Source organism: Caenorhabditis elegans, chromosome II (assembly GCF_000002985.6).
Source record: "Caenorhabditis elegans chromosome II".
NCBI lineage: Eukaryota > Metazoa > Nematoda > Chromadorea > Rhabditida > Rhabditidae > Caenorhabditis > Caenorhabditis elegans.
In genome coordinates this window covers 12088881-12108135 of record NC_003280.10, presented here as the reverse complement: position 1 = coordinate 12108135, position 19255 = coordinate 12088881, and the positions used below count along the sequence as shown (strand labels likewise).

Here is a 19255-nt window from a genome sequence, read left to right as displayed (position 1 = left end):
GGAGACCCCGCAATATGCATGAAGCTGCTCTGTGCTCTGTGCTCTGTGTCTCCGCGCACATGCACATCTTCCTCTCTCTGGTGCTAGCCACATTTTTTGACCTTTCGTTTTTAAAAACCCGCGCAAATGAAATAGTGCAAGTGCGCTCTATTGCGAAATTTTGAAAATGGAATTTTTTTACGAAAATAGATTTTTCATCGTTTTTCGCTCAATTTCTATAGTTTTTCTTCAATTTTTTGCCAGAAAGTTCAGAAAAACTCAAAACTATCGATTTTCAGCTGTCCAGCCATGTCCAGCCACCGCCGCGGCTCCTTTCGAGGCCGAAAACGCTTCTACCGCGACACTTTCGCGCCAGGAGGCTCGAAAACCGACCCGCTCAACATTGAAATCGAGCTAACCGAGAATCCGGAAGAGGAGAAGAAGCGTCTAGGGCTTCTGGATCCAACGACCGAGCGTTCCAAGAAGCGGAAGGTGGAAAAGGATGAAAAATCGGAGAAACCAGCCGAAAATTCGCCGTTTAAGGTGGGGATTTTTTGGATTTTGGGATTTTTGACCCAAAAAATCTCTATTTTTCCATAAAATTATCTAATTTTCTCTCAGAAATTGCAGAAAAATCAATACAATTCACCGCGAAAGGACTCCCGTCGCCCCCCACAACTCAGTAAAGAGGAGAAAAGTGCCGCCGAAAATCGGAAACAAAAAACCGAATATTTCAATAAAAAATATCGATACGGGAATTTCGACAGATATTACGGAATCCGTTTGAATCCTGGAGAGTCTGACAAGCGGCTTTCAGTTTTTCAGAAGGATTGGTTCGAGCACAAGCAGGCTCTTGATATTGGTAATAAAATAGGGAAAAGCTGAAAAGGATTTTTCTTGGATTTTTGTAGAAATTAAGCCAAAAATCTTGAGAAAAATCGTCAAAAAACCGATATTAAACTAGAAATTTTGAATTTTACGGAAAAATTTCGGTGAAAATTTGAATTTTCGGACAATTTTCAGACTTTTTCACTAAATGTTTCATTTTGAAATTTCTAATTTTCACTCAAAAGCGCTCTAAAATCTAATTTTTAGAGCAAAATTTTCTTTTTTCACTGAATTTTCCAATATTTCAGGTTGTAACGCTGGTTTCCTGACTCTTTCCATCGCAAAAGACTTCTCGCCGCGTCGAATTATCGGAATTGATATTGATGAGCATTTGATTGGAGTTGCACGCAAGAATATTCGACATTATTGTGATCATGAGACTGAGGTCCGATTTTCTGGAGAAAAATTGAAGAAAATCGCATTTTCTGGACACTGGACAGACCAGGAAATTGCTGAAAATCACGGAAAAACTCAAAATTCTTTAAATTTTCTTGTTGAAAAAGCATTTTATATTGAAAAAAATCGCTAAATTCTGAAAATTTTCCGGAAATTTTGAATTTTTACATAAAAATTTATTGGTTATAGGAAACCCAGATTTTTCAAAAAATTAACATTTTAAAAATAACCGAAAAAAAACCTTTTTTTTCGGAAAATGTCTCAAATTGCAACCAAAAAATTATAAAGAATTTAATTTGTTTTTGGAAAAATCTAATTATTTTTTAAAATTATATCAAAAAAAAAATCTGAGAAAAAAATTAAAAATTAAATAAAAATTAGATATTTTGTGAAAATGTATTTTTTCGAGTAATTTCCAATTTTTAAAATAAAATGAAAATTCTCAAACTTTTCTAAAAATTTCAGAAAATCCCACAATTTCGGCCTGAAATTTCGAAAAAAAAAATCCTAAAATTCCCTGATTTTATATTAATTTTTGAGAATCCGAAAATCCATTGGTTTGTTAAATTCAAACGACAAATTTTGCCGCAGGTGTGGATTTATGAATTAATTTTTTATTTAATTTTTATACCGATTTTTCTCGTTTTTTCGTTGTTGTACATTGAAATTCTTGTGATTTCCATTAATTTATGAATCTGATAAATGAACAGTCTATAAATTAATGGAAACTACAAGAATTTCAAAGTAAAACATCGAAAAAAAACGAGAAAAATCGGGAAAATCGGTGTGAAAATTCAATAAAAATGAATTAAAAATATAAATCTCGTAAATCCACACACCTGCGGCACGGTTATCAGTCAAAATTTGTCGTTTGAATTTAACAAACCAATGGATTTTCGGATTTTAAAAAATTAATATAAAATTAGGGAAATTTTTTTGATTTTTTCCACACTGATATTCGGTATCAGGAGTATAAATTGGGTCTGTTGAACAATTTTGGTCGGAACGTTGAAAAAATTCCAAAAAAACCTAAAAATGTTCAATTTCTCCACATAAATTTTTTCGAGGAATTTAAAGGATATATAACTTTTATTTGAACAAATTTCCAATTTTTTGAATAAAAATAAATTTAAACTCTAAAAATTTCAGAAAATCACCCAATTTCGGCCGAAAATTTCGTAAAAAAACGATTTAAATTTTCCAATTATTCCAGGTATCCGGAAAATTCCCCGCCTCATTTGGTGTACAATTCGGCACAGTAAGCCAACGAAACGAAGCTCCTCGATCATTTTCCACAAAATTCCCCGATAATATTTGGTTTAAAAAAGAGAATTATGTACTGGAATCGGATGAGATGCTTGATATGATTCAACCGGAATTTGATGTGATTCTTGCATTATCAATTACAAAATGGATTCATTTGAATTGGGGTGATGATGGAATGAGGAGATTCTTTAGAAGAGCTTATGCTCAACTTCATCCTGGTAAGGCAGAAATTTCAGAGAAATTTTTGCAAAAAAAAAAAACAAGTTTTTTAGTAAATTGAGCATTTTCTACAAATAAAAAAGCTATTTTTTAAATTATTATATGTCTTCAAATATTTTTTTTTTAATTTGGAGACATATAATAATAAATTTTTTTTTAATTATAGAAAATGGACAACCGAAAATTTTAAAAATGTAATTTTTTTCCAATTTTGCAAAAATAAATCATGTATTTTCGACATTTTCCGCGTTTTCTCACCAAATTCGTCTTTTTTTCTAACTTTTCACTGAAAATTCAATATTCGATGTAAAATGCCGTTTTTCAAATTTTCAACCATTTTCCGAAAAAATTTAAAAAAGTTTGAAGTTTTTCGCGAATTTCCATCGGGTTATCAAGGTTTTTTATATGGGAAACTGTGTGAAAATAAAAAAATAAAAAACAACATTATTTTAAATCAAATATAGAATTCAAAAATCAGGTACAGCGAAATTTTGAAAATCAGAATTTCAAAAAAAAATTTTAAATTCGAAATTTATTAGAACCGTCCCCTTCGCCTTGACAACCTGGCAGCAGAAGCAGCGCAGTCAATTTCGAAATTTTGTGTGTTTGTTTTTGAATTCCTGATACCGAAAATTGCGTCAACCACCCATGTGTGTGTAAACATGCCCTTTTTGTTTATTCGGAGTGTCAGTTTTGCAAGATTTTCATAATCTAAAGGAAGTACTGTAGAGAAGTTTCTCGAATTTTTGGCTGAAATCCAGAGCTTTTTCGGAAAAAAAAGTTGAAAAAAAAAGAACAATTAAATTACATTTTTAGAAAAAATTAACTAATTTTTCTTTACCGGCTTAAAAAATCGGGAATTCAAATTTTAATATAACCTTAAAGTTTTTATTCAGCCAAAAATAAAAACTCTAAAACTTTCCAAAATGTTTAAAATTAAAGTTTTTTATTAAAAAAAAGAAGAATACTGCGAAAATTAAAATTTTCAATACAATTTCAATTTAAATTTTTATATAATTTTCACCAAAAAAGTTCAGAGAGAAATCAGAATTAAAAAACATTTTCTTTTCCAAAAATACATCTACATTTTGATTTTTCCAGGAGGCCGCCTAATCATCGAACCACAAGCATTCGACAGCTACAAAAAACGTGCAAAAATGAGCGAGGAGTTGAAGGCAAATTACTCGAAAATCGAGTTTAAGCCCGAGGATTTCGAGATGTGGCTCATCGAAACTGTCGGATTTGAATCTGTGGAAAAGCTGGGCGTCGTCGGAGCCAAATCAAAAGGATTCGAACGTCCGATTGATGTTTATTTGAAGCCATTGCACCCGAAAACTGACGCCATTCCGCTGGGATATATTTGACAATTTTTCGCTCAAAATTGCCCCAATTACCCCTAAAAACATTATATTTACCCAATTTTTCTCCCCTTTTGTTCTCTGATTTTTATTGAATTTTACCATTTTTTTTTTGTAAAAAAACCATCAAAAATGTGAATTTTCAAAAAAAAATGTGTAAAAAGACATTTTTTTGCTAGAAATGTCAAAAGATCAACTTTTTGGAGTGTTTTCTAGGAAAAAAACCGGGAAATGTGGAATTTAAAGCTTTTCAGTCGAGTTTCATTAATTAAGTTTCGAGACATTTTTAACTTTATCCCCAAAAAAAACAAAAAAAATATATTTTCAGTTTTTCCTAGTTTTCTAAGAAAATTGAAGTTTAAATTCCAATTTTTTCTAGAATTTTGCCAACAAAAAAAATCGAATTTTTTAGACTGCTTTCGTGCAAAAATTTGAAAATGTTGAAAAAATTTTTGCCTTATTTTCAGTGAATTTTCCATAATTTTTGCTCAAAACCCCCAAAATTTTTCTTTTTTTTTCCCCTATTTTTTGTCTTCCCCTGCCCCCTCCCTCACAAAATTACCCATTTTTTGTTCTATTTTTTAAATGTTGCTCCCATTTTACCGACTTTATTCTATTTTAGAACTGTTTGTTCTTTTTCAATTCTCTAAAAACGGTGAATTTTTATATTTATTAATGCAAAAAATCTGTGAATTTCCTTTTCTTTTTTTTGTTATTTAAAAAACAATTTTGAGTTAAAATTTCCCGATATATATTTATTCATTAATCCAAATTTCTTAAAATTCCTCTTTTCTACAAAAAGTTTTTGAAATCTTGGTTGAAAATGCAAAAAGATGTGTGCCTTTAAAGAGTACTGTAATTTGAAATTCTGGGAAAAATTCCGAATGTTTAAAACTACAGTACTCTTTAAAGGTGCACACCTTTTCACATTTGACAAAAAATTGTCGTGTCGAGACCCTAGGTAACGTATATTTTGCGCAATTTTCATAGCATTTTTCTTTAAAAAATCGAAAAAAGAAAGATTTTCGATTTTCCGATATTTCAAGAAATGTTATAAAGATTTTTCGGAAAATATCCTAAAATCCTGGCATTTTTTCAAAAAAAAAATTCGAAATTGTTTGCTAATTTTCTAATCATTTTTTTTCGATTTTTCTCAGGAAAATAAAACCGGAAAAAAATATTTTTAGAATTTATTTTTTCAGAAAACAACTATCTAGATTAAAATCTCTTTTTCTCGAAAAAAAACTGAAAAAAAGTATAATTTTTTCGTTAAAAAAATTTTGGATGAATTTTCGGGTTTGTGAAAAGTGTCTAACTTTTCTTGAACATTATCTCTAAATTCCAAAAAAAAATCGATAATATTAACAACTTGGTAATTGTTTTCCCATTCACCACAACACCTGGAACATTCTCGAAGAGTGTCCCTCCTCCTCCTCCCCGTTGCAAGTATCTTTTCTCATCTGCGTCTCTCATCTCTCTCTCTGTGGTTTCTCTGCATCTCTCGCTGTCTCCATTCTCTATCCACGTGGTTTCTTCTGTTTCTACTCTCAGCTGTCTCCGTTGTCGCTTCGTGTTTTTGGCCAGCAACGTTACTTTTTAGTTTTTGATGGCTTATTGAAAAATAGAGTGAAAATTGCTAATTTTTAAAATTTTGGAACAATTTTATATATTCTTATAGCTTTATGATTTAAAAATCTGAGTGTTTTTCAAAAAAAAAATCTATTAAAAAAGTTTTTGACGGTTTTTTCGATTTTCTAAAGGCTTTTCCTGTGATTTACAAGTTTTTAAAGCTTTAGTAAACTATTTTTATCTGAAAAAACAACATATTTATTTTTAAATAGGCAATTTTCTGAATTTTCCTTTAAGTTTTTCGCGTTTTTTGAATTTAGAAAAAGATAATTTTTAAAAAACATTCAAAATTACTGGTTTTTAAGATTTTGAAGATGCTTTCTTATAGTTTTTATTGTAAAAAATGAAAATTATATTACTAAGAAACCAAAAATTGTGGTTTTTGCGGAAAAAATTCCAAATATTTTCCAATTTTGTTCGTGGATTTTCAGAGACTTTCAAATTTTTTCAAAGCTTTAGAAAAAATCTAAAAATTCAACAAAAAAATAATTGTTTATCGAAAATTTATACATTTTTCTGCGATTTCCTAGACTAACTGAAATGTTTCTAAAAAAAAGTTTATAATTTTTGAAAAAAAATCATAAATTTTATTTTTAAAAATTTCACATTTTTCGAGTGAAAATTTTCTGAAATATAACTTTTTTCATTAAAATTGGTTTTTTTTTTCAAACTAAATTTGATTCAAACTAAAAACTCGATTTTCTGGGCTTTTTAAGACCATTTTTGACTGAAAATTCTTGAAAATCTGATGTTTTTGTGTTTAGAAGTATTCATAAAAAGTGATTTTTTGGATTTTTTTTTTGATAAACAATTGTTAAAACATGGATATATTGAATTACTAAAAAAATAAAAAATATCCAAATTTTAATAAAACCATTTATTAGCCATTTTCACATATTATATTATTTTTCTATTAAAAAAGGCAATTCCAACCAGTTTCTCCGAAAAATGTTCAATTTTCCAACTCTAACTTCCAATTTTTATGTGTGTATCATAAGCGATAAAAACATAAAATGCAGCACATTCCAGCCACCTGTTCCGACCGAAACTCTACATTTCTTCTTTTTCAAGAAAATGCAGAAACGAACTAAAATTGAAATTTTCTGTATTAGAAACTTTTGATTTCTTAAACAAAAATTGCATTTTCTGCGCTTTCCGACACAATTCAACCTTTCTATTCATGCTCGTTCAAGCGGCATTTCCGGTAGTTTTTTGGGGGCTGGCAATTTTTTTAAATCTAAAAAAAGTCAAATTTTACCTAAAAATTTCAAAAAAAAATTGACTTTTTTCTAGGAAAATTCAGAAAAAAATTGGAAAAATAATTTTTTTTGTAATATTTTTAGCTAATATTACTGTACGGAAAAATTGGAAATTGTCGGAAATTTTTGACAAATAAAAGAATAGTAAAATACGAAAAAAATAAAATAAAACCGGAAAAAAAATTCCGAAAAATTAGAAAAAAAATTAGTTAAGAAAATATTTTCTTATCGCAAAAAGTCTTAAAATCCTGAAAAAATGGCCAAAAAAATTTGAGGAATTTTAATTTTTAGCGCAAAATTAAAAAAAATTCAAACTAACAGAAAAAATAAAACTGCCGTTTTTTCAAACACCTGAAAATTCAATTATTTAAACAAAAAAAAACACTTAAAAAATTTTAAGATTATTTCCGCAAGTTTTAAATTTTTTTGAACAGCAAAAATTATGAAAAATTCAAATTTTAGCTCAAAATTTCAAAAAAATTATTTTTTGGAAAAGTTTTGTTCTTTATTTTCCCGGAAAAAATTAATTTTATGTTAAAAAATTTCAATTTCAAAATTTAATTTTTTTTTCAAATTTTCCAGTTATTAATTGTACTGAAAAAATAAAAATCGGAATTTTTTTTAAATTAGGAAAAAAATGGTTTCCTTTTTTTCCGAAAAAAAAAAACAATTTTTTAATTTTTAATAATTAAAAAAAGAAAATTAGAAATTTTTGTAAGATTCAGAATTTTCGAAATAGTGTTATTATTTCTACAAATTAAATTTTTTTCCGAAAATTTGAAAAAAAAATATTTTCAATTCTGTTTAAAAAAAATTTTTTAACTCTCAAAATGGCAATTTTCCTCGAAATTTCTAAAAAAAAAAATTCAAAAAACCCAATAAATTTCACATTTCCCCCTTATCATTGTTTATATTCTTTACTCAGATGGCATTTTCCCATCGTTTTCCCTTTTTTTTTCTCACATTTTCTATTACTTTTATGCCCCGAAGTACTGATAACATCGGCACATACATGAATCATTTTTGAAAAAAAAAATTTTTTTTTGACCAAAACTTTTTTTGATTTATTCTTCTTTTTTTTAGGTATTTGACACTGATTTTTCGAAAAAAATTTTTTTATTCCAAAAAAATTTAATTTTCTTGCGTTTTCAGGTTTGCAACTACTCGACATCTATATATATTTTAAATATATCAATTATTTATTTTCACGCTCATTCCACCGAAAATGTTCAACGGAGACGATGATTTCCCAATGGGCGCTATGCACAGTTTTGGGTAGGTTTTGCAAATGTGCTCTATTGCACAATAATTCAAAAATCTGAAAAAAAAAATTCGCTCTAATGCTAAATTGAATTAAAAATCTATATCTTGCACAGAAAACTACGAAAAAATTGAAATTTTCTACGAACGAATAATATTATTATTATTAATTCTTTAAAAATTAGCGATTTTGCGATGTAGCGCGTTTGCAATTTTCTAATTTTTAATTTACTCTAACATTCCCATTTTTTATAAAAATCCAGATTTTAATACTAAAATTGTTATTCCAACGAATAATATTATTATTATTAAATCGTAGAAAATTAGCTGTAGTGCGATGGAGCGCATTTGCATTGAAAATACTGCAAATGCGCGCCATCGCACTATATCTAATTTTCCACGATTTAATAATAATTGTTTTCATTGGAATAACAATTTTTGTATTAAAATCTGGAATTTTATACAAAATGGAAATGTTGAACTAATATAAAAATTAAGAATATTGAAAACGCGCTCCATCGCACTATCGATAATTTTTGAGGAATTTATAATAATATTATTCGCTCGTAAAAAATTTCCATTTTTCTTATTTTTCGGTGCGTGAATATAGATTTTTAATTTGACAATAGAGCTATTTATTTATTTCAAAATTTAGAAAATTGCAAGCGCGCTCCATCGCACTATCGCTAATATTTATGGAATTGATAATAATATTACTCGTTCGTAAAAATTTGAATTTTTCTTATTTTTAAAACAATTTTTGATTGTTGCGTTATCATTATTTAGTGATAAAGGATAAAAAGCTCATTTTTGTTCTAAAATTTTGGAATTTTCAACATTTGAAAATTTCCCGCCAAACCTCCAAATTTTTCAGACAAATGCACCAACAAATGATGTCAGACATGAATATGATGACGGGCGGTATGCTACGAAATATGGGAATGGGCGGCCCAATGTTTGGCGGGCTTATGGTCCCAAGCCCATTTGGAGCAATTACTGATGGAAGTGGACAGCAGCCGAGTCGCCGACGCCAAGAGCTCGAGATGAATCCGTTTGCTCCGTTTGGAGGACTATTGGGTGGTCTCGGTGGAATGGTACGGGAAAAAAAATGTAGTTTTGTGAAAAAATCAGAAAAAATGAGCCTTTTTCGCGAAAAATCGATTTTTTTTTTGAAAATTCTGAAAAAGGAGAAATCTGGAAAAAAAAGACGGAAAAATACAAAAATCACTGAAAATTTTCAATTTTTTTCCCCAAAAATCAAAATTTTCAGGAAAAATCGCTTCAAAACCTAGAAAAATATTATACATTTTACGAAAATTCTCAGTAGAGCGCACTTTATTGCTGCAAAGTTTGAAAAAATTCAATTTTGGTGTTTTTTTTGAATATTATACATTCGCATAAAAATCTCTAAAGTGAGGCACCTTTTTCCAAACTATTACAAATGCGCTCCAACGAACAGGCGATTTTTTCAAAATTTTGCCTTTTTTTTCGGTTTTTTAATTTTATTGATTTTTCTATTAAAAGAACGAATATTTAAAAATGCCGAAAATTTTATTATTTCCAACAAAAAAAATTCGTTTGAATATTACACATTCGCATAAAAATCTAAAAAGTTCGGTTTTTTTCCGAATTATTACAATTTTCGATTAAAAGAACGAATATTTACAAATTAAAAAAAAAATTTTGGCTTGAATATTACACATTCGCATAATAATCTTAAAAGTCCGGTAGAGCGCAATTAAAACTACAATTTGTTCCAAACTATTACAAATGTGCTCCAATGAACAAGCGATTTTTCAAATTTTTGGAAATTTTCGCAAAAACAGTTTTTTGTTGATTTTTCGATTAATATATTAAAAAATTCGAAATTTTTGTTTATTTTTACAAAAAAAAATTCGTTTGAATATTACACATTCGCATAAAAATTTCAAAAGAGCGCAAGTAAACACTTTTTTTCAAGTTATTACAAATGCGCTCCAATGAACTGACGATTTTTTTTCCAAATTTGAAAACTTGAATTTTTTCACACAATTTTTTGTTGCAGGGAATGATGATGCCACCGCCAGGACAGGGTGCCAATATGTACATGAGCTCAAGTGTAATGACAATCGGACCCGACGGAAAGCCACGTGTCGAGCAGCAGACTGTCAGGCGACATGGTGACGTCACAGAGACTAAAAGGTGAGGGGATTTTAGAAATTTGGGAAAAATTAATTAAAAAATCGGAAGATTCAAATAAACTCGAAAAAATATCAATTTTGCTATTAAAATACCAATACTACTATGTTAATATTCTAGAAAAAAAAAAGGATTTTGAAAAATATTTTTTGTTGATCAAATACCAATTTTTGCCGGAATAAAAAATTTTTCGGCAAATCGGCAACCGACTTTTTATAAATTATTATAACTTTTTTAAATATTTTTCTGTAATTATTTTCCTTCCAAAAAGCAACAAAAACCAAAAATTCCAGACGCGTCGACAAAAATGGCGAATCGTCAATGTCAATCGGACACTCGATTGGAGATCGTTCGCATTTTATTGACAAGAAACGGGATCGCGAAGGAAATGTTCGGAAACAACAGAGATTCCAGAATTTGGATGAAGGTGAGAAGATTGACTTATATGGTTTTGAGAATTAATCATTTACAATAATGCATACATCACCTAGTTTTTTGATATTAGGTCTCCAAATAAGTTCCGGGTCAAAAATCATAACTTTGTTCGCTGCAAATCGATTTTTATGAAACTTTGGGAAATTATATTATCAACCATGATCTTTCATTTGACAATAGTCACAAAATTTTTTTGCCGTCCGAAGTGTCGTAACTCGGAGCCAATTTTTTCAAGCATTTTTCAGATCTCGGTTCTTTTCAGCTTTGAATTGATGTTTGTGTGCGGAATTTTCTTTGTTTAGAATACATTATTAGAAAACGACAAAAGTTTGGAAAAAAATCCGTCCAAAAAATTTTTTTTGGTTGATCGTCCAAAAATCTTCGAAACAATTTTTTGTCGAAATTCTAGATTTTTTCTACAAAAATGATGTAACCAAGTGTAAACCATTTTTACACATAAAACTCATTTTAGTTTGAAATTTGAATCTCAAGAAATATTCAAAAAACTCAAAATTATCCGAAAAACTATATTTTCTATTATCATTTTAGTGTATCAAACTAAACTGATGTGTTTTGTATGTGTAAAAATAGTTTACACTTGGTTATATCATTTTTGTAGAAAAAATCTAGAATTTCGACAAAAATTTTTTTCGAAGATTTTTGGACGATCAACCAAAAAAAATTTTTTGGACGGATTTTTTTCCAAACTTTTGTCGTTTTCTAATAATATATTCTAAACAAAGAAAAATCCGCACAAAAACATCAATTCAAAGCTGAAAAGGAGCGAGATCTGAAAAATGCCTGAAAAAATTGGCTCCGAGATAGGCCACTTGGGGTGGTCAAACAATTTTGTGGCTATTGTCAAATGAAAGACCATGGTTGATAATATGAATTCCCAAAGTTTCATAAAAATCGATTTGCAGCGAACAAAGTTATGATTTTTGACCCGGAACTTATTTGGAGACCTAATAGATAAATTCAAGCTGTGTATTAAAATTTTGAATTTCTGAAAAATCTAGAATTCCTAATTGGAAGGTTTTTTTAAATTGATAAACTGCGATATTTGTACTATGTGTTATACAGACGATTATGATATATATATATATAAGTTACTGTGTATGTATATATATATATATATATATATATATATATATATATATATATCATACACATTAACTAATACATATACATGTATGTATGTATAAACATATATTCATTTTCCAAAAACCGTCAAAAAAAGTTTATTAATTAATTTTTTCCAATTTTCATTTTAAAATCATCATAACGATATTTTCAATAGCTAGAGAAAAATTTTAATTTCCAAACAAAAATCGTAATTTTATTTACGAATTTTTCAATTTTTCAATAAAAATGAATTTCGGGACCAAAAAATTATTTTCAGAATTTTCTGGGTTTCTGCAATTTTCCCCTAATATTTTATTGTCCAATTTGATATTTCGATGTCCAAAAAAAAATCAGGAATTGATATTTTAAAAATTCGTTATAATATTTGCAATAGTGTAATTTTAATTTTCTCCCGAAACTAATTTCTGGCCAAAAAAATTTTTTCCGAATTTTCCAAACGGCATTTCTGCAATTTTCTCTTAATATTTTATTTTTTAATTTCGTATTTTATATATACATATATAAGGTCAATATTCTAGAAAAAGTCATTACTATATATATATATATATATATATATGCATATGTATATGTATATATAACTTTTTCTAGAATATTGAATTTTCCAAATGTTCTCAAACTATTATTATGCAATTTTTTTTTCGATGTCTGTTGAAAATCACTTGGAATATTTTTTTCATTTTCTCCAATTTTTCTCCAAAATAGAAAAATCATAACCTTCATTCATTCCATCTAACTTCTTAAAACAAAGCCAATGGGTGTGCCCACCTATTCTTTTCTCTACACTCTCTCCAATTCTAACATTCTCTAACTTCCAATTTGTCAGCTGTCTTTCCCCTAAACTTTCACCTGAAATCACCTCCGCAAAAATCAAAAATCTTGTTTCGCAACCAATTTTTGGGCGGCGGAAAATCAAGAATTTCGGGGTGTTGAAATCCATTAAAGGGACATGAATTTGAGGAAATTGCGCAGGATATTAAAAATTGAATAAAAATATGAAATTGGACAATTAAATGTTAGGGGAATTTGCAGGAAATAATTTTTTAAAGCCAAAAACAAAACAAAAAAAGTTTCGAAAGAAAATTAAAATTACACTATTGCAAATATTATTACAAATTTTTAAAAATTTAAATTTCCGATTTTTTTTTGAAAATTAAATTTTTTTTTCTAATTATTGAATATACCATTATAATGGTTATTTAATTAATACTGAATAAATTAATTTTTTTGTTGATTTTTGAAAATATATTGCTGTAAATTATAGTTTATTTAATTTTAAAAAATGTCAAAAAATCATTAAAAATTTTTTAAAAATTTACTAAAAAAAAATTAAATTCACTGAAATCAAAAGAATTTTAAAATTAAATTTCTTGTAGAAAATTTTAAGAAAATAATTGGAATTTAAAAAAAATGAATTGGACAATCAAATATTAGGGGAAATTTTCAGAAAAACAGAAAATTCTGAAAATATTTTTTTTTTGGCGAAAAGTTTATTTTAATTTGAATAATTTATCGTATTTTTGAAATTGGAACTGTTTTTTTTTTGGAAATTAAATTTTTCTAATTATTGAATATACCATTATGATGGTTTTTGAATTAATACTGAATAAATTATTTTTATAATTTTTTTGCTGGTTTTTGAAAATATATTGATGTAAATTGTAGTTTACCTAATTTTTTTCTAATAAAAAATAAATAAAGCTGCGAATTTCCAAAAAAAAAAATAATAAAATCGCTAACTAAAATTTCATAAGAATTTTGAAATTTAATTTATTTTAGAAAATTTAAGAATATAATTGGATTTTTTTTTGAGAAATTTTTGAATAATTTTTTTGGCCCAAAATTATTTTTTTATTGAATGTCTGGTCGAAAAATTTTAAAAAATTCGAAAAATATTAACGATTTTATATTGAAAATATCATTATGCTGATGATTTTCAAATTAAGATTGGAAAAAAAAATTTTTTTCTGATTTTTGAAAATATATTGCTATAAATTGAAGTTATTCTAATTTTTTAAAAATGTCAAAAAATCATAAAAGTTATGGTTAAAATTTTTAAAAGTTTTTTTGAAACTTGAATAATTTTAATTTACACAAAAAAAAAATAAAATCACTGAAATCATAAGAATTTGACACTTAGAAATTTTTTGCATTGTGAAGTTAAAAATTATAATTTTTAATTTTTTTAACTGAAAAATCTTGGAAAATTTTTTAAATATTTTTTCTAATTCCTCTTCAATTTTCCAGCCAGCGCCGAAGCATTCGACCGTGAATTCTCGTCTCGAGTTCGCCAGGGTTACGGTAGTGGCTCCAGGAGCAGCAACCTAAGAGAAATCGATAATGGACTATCATCATCGAGAAGATCACCGTTTGGTGGAGCTGGAGCATCATCGTCGAGCCGTCGAATGGAGAGCCGTGGAGCAAGTCGTGGAGCTCCAATTGTCACTTTGCCAGAGGAAGAAGAAACTGCTCAGTGAGTTGAGGATTCGAGAATTGGGAATTTTTGAAGAAAAGTTTGGCGAAAATTTAGATTTTTTGAAAATCTAATAAAAAATAATTTCGATTTAAAAAAAAATTTACTACATATTAAAAAAAATTCAATATTTTTAAAAAATTGAATGTCAAAATTAAATTTACCAAAATTCTGATTTTTTTAAAATTTTTTGAAACTGAGACAGCTTGAACCCAATTTTTCCGAAAAACCACAATTTTTCAAGATTGTCAGCAATTTTCGTTCAAAAAACCAATTGAATTCAAAAATTGATTTTTCTAAAAAAAAAGCAATCAAAAAACTTTTTCAATTTTTCGAGGATTCACAATTTTCTTAAAAAAATATTTTTTTACAAAATGAAATGTCGAATTTAAAATTCACAAAAAATTCTAATTTTTAAAATTTTTTTCTGAAACTGAGACGGCTTCAACGACTACTACAGTACCCTTTTTTCTGGAAATTTTTCGAATTTTTCAATAAAAAATTCAAAAATTTCGAGAAAAAGTTATTTTCAGCAATTTTCGATCAAAAAACCCATTGAAATTTTTTTTTCAATTTTTTACATTTAAAGATTGCGTAAAATTCAATTTTTCGTTTTGGAAATTTTAATGTTTTTTTTTTCATTTTTTACAAAATGAAATGCCGAATTTTAATTTCACCAAAATTCTGATTTTTTCAATTAAAAAAAAATCAATAATTCCAGCAATTTTCGACCAAAAAAAAACCAATTAAATTCCCAAATTGATTTAAAAAACTGTTTTCTTGAATTTTTACGTTAAAAAAAACCCCCTAAAACCGTCAAATTTTACCGGAAAATTCAATTTTTTGCAGCTCCCGCTCCTCAACATCTCACCGTGTCGGCGGCCCACTAATCCGTGAAATAAGCGAAGAAGAAGCCGAACAGGCAGCCTCATCAATCCCAAAAAGACGTCGCGGACAGCAATAATTTCTCTCTTTTTTTTTTGCCAAAATTTTATCCACTTTCCCCCAAAAAAATTCATCTCAAATTGAGATTTTTTCCAGCCGCCACCTACGCAAACATTTTTCTTCTTTCTTTAAAAATCAGGAATTTTCTGTACATTTCCCAGGTCTCACCACGATAAATTTTAGGGTCATGTACCTTTAAAATCGTTGCGAGACCCCTCTCTTTCGCTCCCCGCCAAAAAAAAACACGAAAATTGAATCTTGTGATTAGTGAAATAAAATCGTTGTGAAAAAATTGTGTTTTTTTTACAATTGGAGCACATGAATATAAAAATCCAGCTTTTTTTGTGGTCAACACTACAAAAAATTGACTTCATTATTATTATTATTATTATTTTCGGCGCATGTGGTTTTTGGTGCTTTCGTGGCGAGACCCGGAATTTTTGTTATTTCTAGCAGCGGACATCTCATGAGTTTTTAGTACCCCATTAGTTTGCTAAATCTGGTAATTGAGGAAAGTTGGAGCTGTAAGACAACTAGAGCTTCTCTCGATTGGAAGATATCTAGTACTTGAAAATGTGTTCATAAAGCTTGGAACTACTACAGAATAAGTCATTAAGCTATTTTCTGTTCCTAATGTTCGTTTCTACAAGAAGTGCAATAAATTGTAATAAAATGTGTCCAACTGAAATGTTGTTGGCAATAGTGTCAAAAACATTTGGTCTTTTTAGGTTTCAATGTTTTTTTTTCGATTTATGAAAAAAAATCCAAAGGGTACCCCTTACAAAAATTTTCTAAATTTTTTTTTGAAAACTTTTTAAAATTTGATCAGATGTTATAGAAAAAATGCAAAGTTTGTAGTTGATCTAGTTTAGATGTTCTGAACACGAATTCAGACTAAAACCTGAGGTATAGTAGAACCTCAAAATTCAAAATACGCACTCACTTCGGATGTTGATATCTCCGTGGGAAAATTTTTTAAGACAAAGTAATAAACTACAAAGTTGTATATCTTAATCTGAAGTACAACTTTGTAGTTGATTTTTTTTTCATTAAAAAATTTGTTGGTTGAGATATGGACAGAAAAAGAAGAAGAAAATACAAGCATGAAGGTGCCAAACTTTACACAACTTTATCTCGACCAACACATTTTTTGATAAAAAACAATCAACTACAAAGTTGTACTTTAGATTAAGATATATAACTTTGTAGTTAATCACTTTGCCATAAATTTTTTTTCCACGGAGATATCAGCATCCGAAGTGAGTGCGTTTTTTGAGCTTAGGGGTTCTACTATACCTCAGGTTTTCGTCTGCAATAGTGTGCAGAACATCCAAACTAGAAAAACGACAAAAATTGCACTTTTCTATAAAATCTGATCAAATTTTGAAAAGTTTTCAAAAAAATAAATTTTGGAAAATTTTATTAGATAGAGGTAGTCAAAGAGCATTTGAAGGTAGTCAATGAGCATTTATACATCAGATTTCATCTCCATTTTTTCCGGAATTTTAAGAAATGAGAAAGTGCACGACCTTCTTAGACATCAAAAAGTAACATGTTATTGAAAATTCTGATTTTTCAGCGAAAAAAACTATAAATTTTGAAAAATTAGATAAAGGTAGTCAATGAGCAACTGAAGGTAGTCAATGATCCGAAAGGTAGTCAATGAGTGTTTGCCCCCCTCTGAACGGATGCCCCCTACGAACAATTGCCACCTTTGACCTAATGCCCCCTTAGAACGCGATGCCCCCTCTCACGATGCCCCCTGGGAACATGGGCCGGCAATTTGTCGATTTGCCCATTTGCCGGAAATTTCAATTCTAGCAATTTGCCAATTTGTTGGAAACTTTCAATTCCGGTAGCTTGTCGATTTGCAGAAAACTGCAATTCCGGCAATTTACCAGTTTGCCGATTTGCCGGAAATTTCAATTCTGGCAATTTGCTGGTTTGCTGAATTGCCTAAAATCTCAATTCCGGCTGTTTGTCATTTTGCCCATTTGCCGAAAACTGCAATTCCGGCAAGTTGCCTGGTTTGCCGATTTGCCGGAAATTTCAATTCCGGCTGTTTGTCATTTTGCCGATTTGCAGGAAGTTTCAATTCTGGCAATTTGCCAATTTGTCGAAAACTTTCAATTCCGACAAGCTTGTCGATTATCCAGAAATTTCAATTCCGGAAATTTGTCGATTATCCAGAAATTTCAATTCCGGCAATTTGCCGATTTGCCGATTCGCCGGAAAATTCAATTCCGGTAATGTGCCGGTTTGCTGATTTGCCGATTAATTTTTGAGCTTTTTTGCAATGTTTCCAAGTCAAATAAAACATATTTTCAGATAAAAAAATTTTTTTATTTTATCACTAAATTTTGATGAAAAAAGTATTTTTTGTTGGATAATCACGTGGTGCCAGGCTGTCCCAACACGGTTTGATCTACAAAATTGCGGGAACTTTTCCCGCAAAAAATGTGACGTCAGCACGCTCTTAACCTTGCGAAGTCAGTTGAGAAGTCTGCGTTTCAACTCCCGCATTTTTTGTAGATCTGCGTAGATCAAACCGAAATAAGACTCTGGTACCACGTGTACATATGTGTAATGTTGTTGCATTGCAAAATTCCAATTTCCCCGTAACTCTTTCTCGTCTGCCTAGAAAAGCAAAGTAAGAGAATATTAAATTAGTTGCGCTCTCGGTGCCTCCCCTTCTCCTCCTCTCACCCAATTTCATTCTCAAGCTCTCTCCACAAAAAAAGAGTATTGAAAATCAAGAGAGTTCCTAGAGAAACAAGCAGTGAATGTTTATATACGACTGTCCTTTTTCTCCAAAAATTTCGTCCTTTTCTTCTTCCCCCCACAAACACAATGACCTCCGTCCGAAAAGTTGTCGCGATGTTCTTCTCCCGCCGTCTAACTGCCTGCGTCTCTTCTCTATTTCTCTCCCTCGTTTTCCTGTTCATCACCATCATCATCAGCGGCAGCCGTAGCGGCAAGAGAGAAGAAGAACCGGCTGTTTTTCTGTTTTTTTTTTCTGTTCTGAGGCTTTTGTTACGTGTCTTGGAATTTTTCTCTTTTTCCTTTATTGTGCGAGTGATATGGACTTTTGGTTTTCTTTAAAGGCGCATACGGAAGTTTAAGTTGTTGAAAAAAACATTTGAAAATGTTTTTTTTTTTAATTTCAAAAGCCACGTGGCATATTTACAGCCACTTATCAAAAAAAAAGTTTTTTTACCCAAAAATTGTTGGTCGTTTTTATAGGATTTTTTTTGCGAAATTTTGGAAATAAAATTAATTTTAAAATTTAAACTTAAAACTTTTATTTTAACATTGGGAAAATTTTGTTATTTTCCATAAGTTTCGATAATTTTTGTACAGAAAAATGGTGATAAAATTAGTTTTTCTTCTAAAAATCGGACTTTTCAGACTTTTTTGAATTTTTTTCAAGTGAAAAATTTAAGCAATTTTTTTAAAATCAAGACTGTTTTCAGTTTATTTTTCTATTTTTAGCTATTAAAAATGAAAATTTTCAAGAGAAAAATGTTTTTTTACCATTTTTTCGACATTTTTTCTATTAAAATTGCGTTTTTAAAAACCAAATTAATTAATTGATAAACATGTGCTGTCAATTTCAATGCCAAGTACGCAAACACCACAGCTGCACAGTACCAGATCTACCGTACTCTTCAATTAATTAATTGAAGAGTACGGTAGATCTTGTTCTGTGCACCTGTGGTGTTTGCATACTTGGCATTGAAATTGACGACGCAATATTATCAATTAATTATTTTTGATTATTTTTTCTCAATTTTCAGCCGAAAAAACTCAATTTCTTCGTATAAAAT

The 19255-nt window shown here is 29.0% G+C and overlaps 2 protein-coding genes across 3 annotated transcripts; both read left to right on the top strand.

Moving 5' to 3' along the window:
• Window positions 1-278: 278 nt before the first annotated feature.
• Window positions 279-4805, top strand: Y17G7B.18 (putative RNA methyltransferase Y17G7B.18). 2 transcript variants are annotated; one of them, NM_001393208.1, is made up of 5 exons: window positions 279-522; window positions 601-841; window positions 1116-1252; window positions 2477-2747; window positions 3850-4805. In NM_001393208.1, the coding sequence occupies exons 1-5, from the start codon at window positions 289-291 to the stop codon at window positions 4110-4112; spliced, it is 1146 nt and encodes a 381-aa protein (NP_001379028.1). In that variant the 5' UTR covers window positions 279-288; the 3' UTR covers window positions 4113-4805. The 2 variants fall into 2 exon arrangements, with proteins under 2 accessions (NP_001379028.1, NP_496573.1); NM_064172.5 differs by having other exon boundaries at window positions 610-841; window positions 3850-4804.
• Window positions 4806-8146: 3341 nt separating this feature from the next.
• Y17G7B.17 (Myeloid leukemia factor) lies at window positions 8147-15717 on the top strand. The gene is made up of 6 exons (NM_064170.9): window positions 8147-8269; window positions 9129-9348; window positions 10299-10435; window positions 10726-10859; window positions 14258-14483; window positions 15333-15717. The coding sequence occupies exons 1-6, from the start codon at window positions 8220-8222 to the stop codon at window positions 15445-15447; spliced, it is 882 nt and encodes a 293-aa protein (NP_496571.2). The 5' UTR covers window positions 8147-8219; the 3' UTR covers window positions 15448-15717.
• The last annotated feature ends 3538 nt before the right edge of the window (window positions 15718-19255 follow it).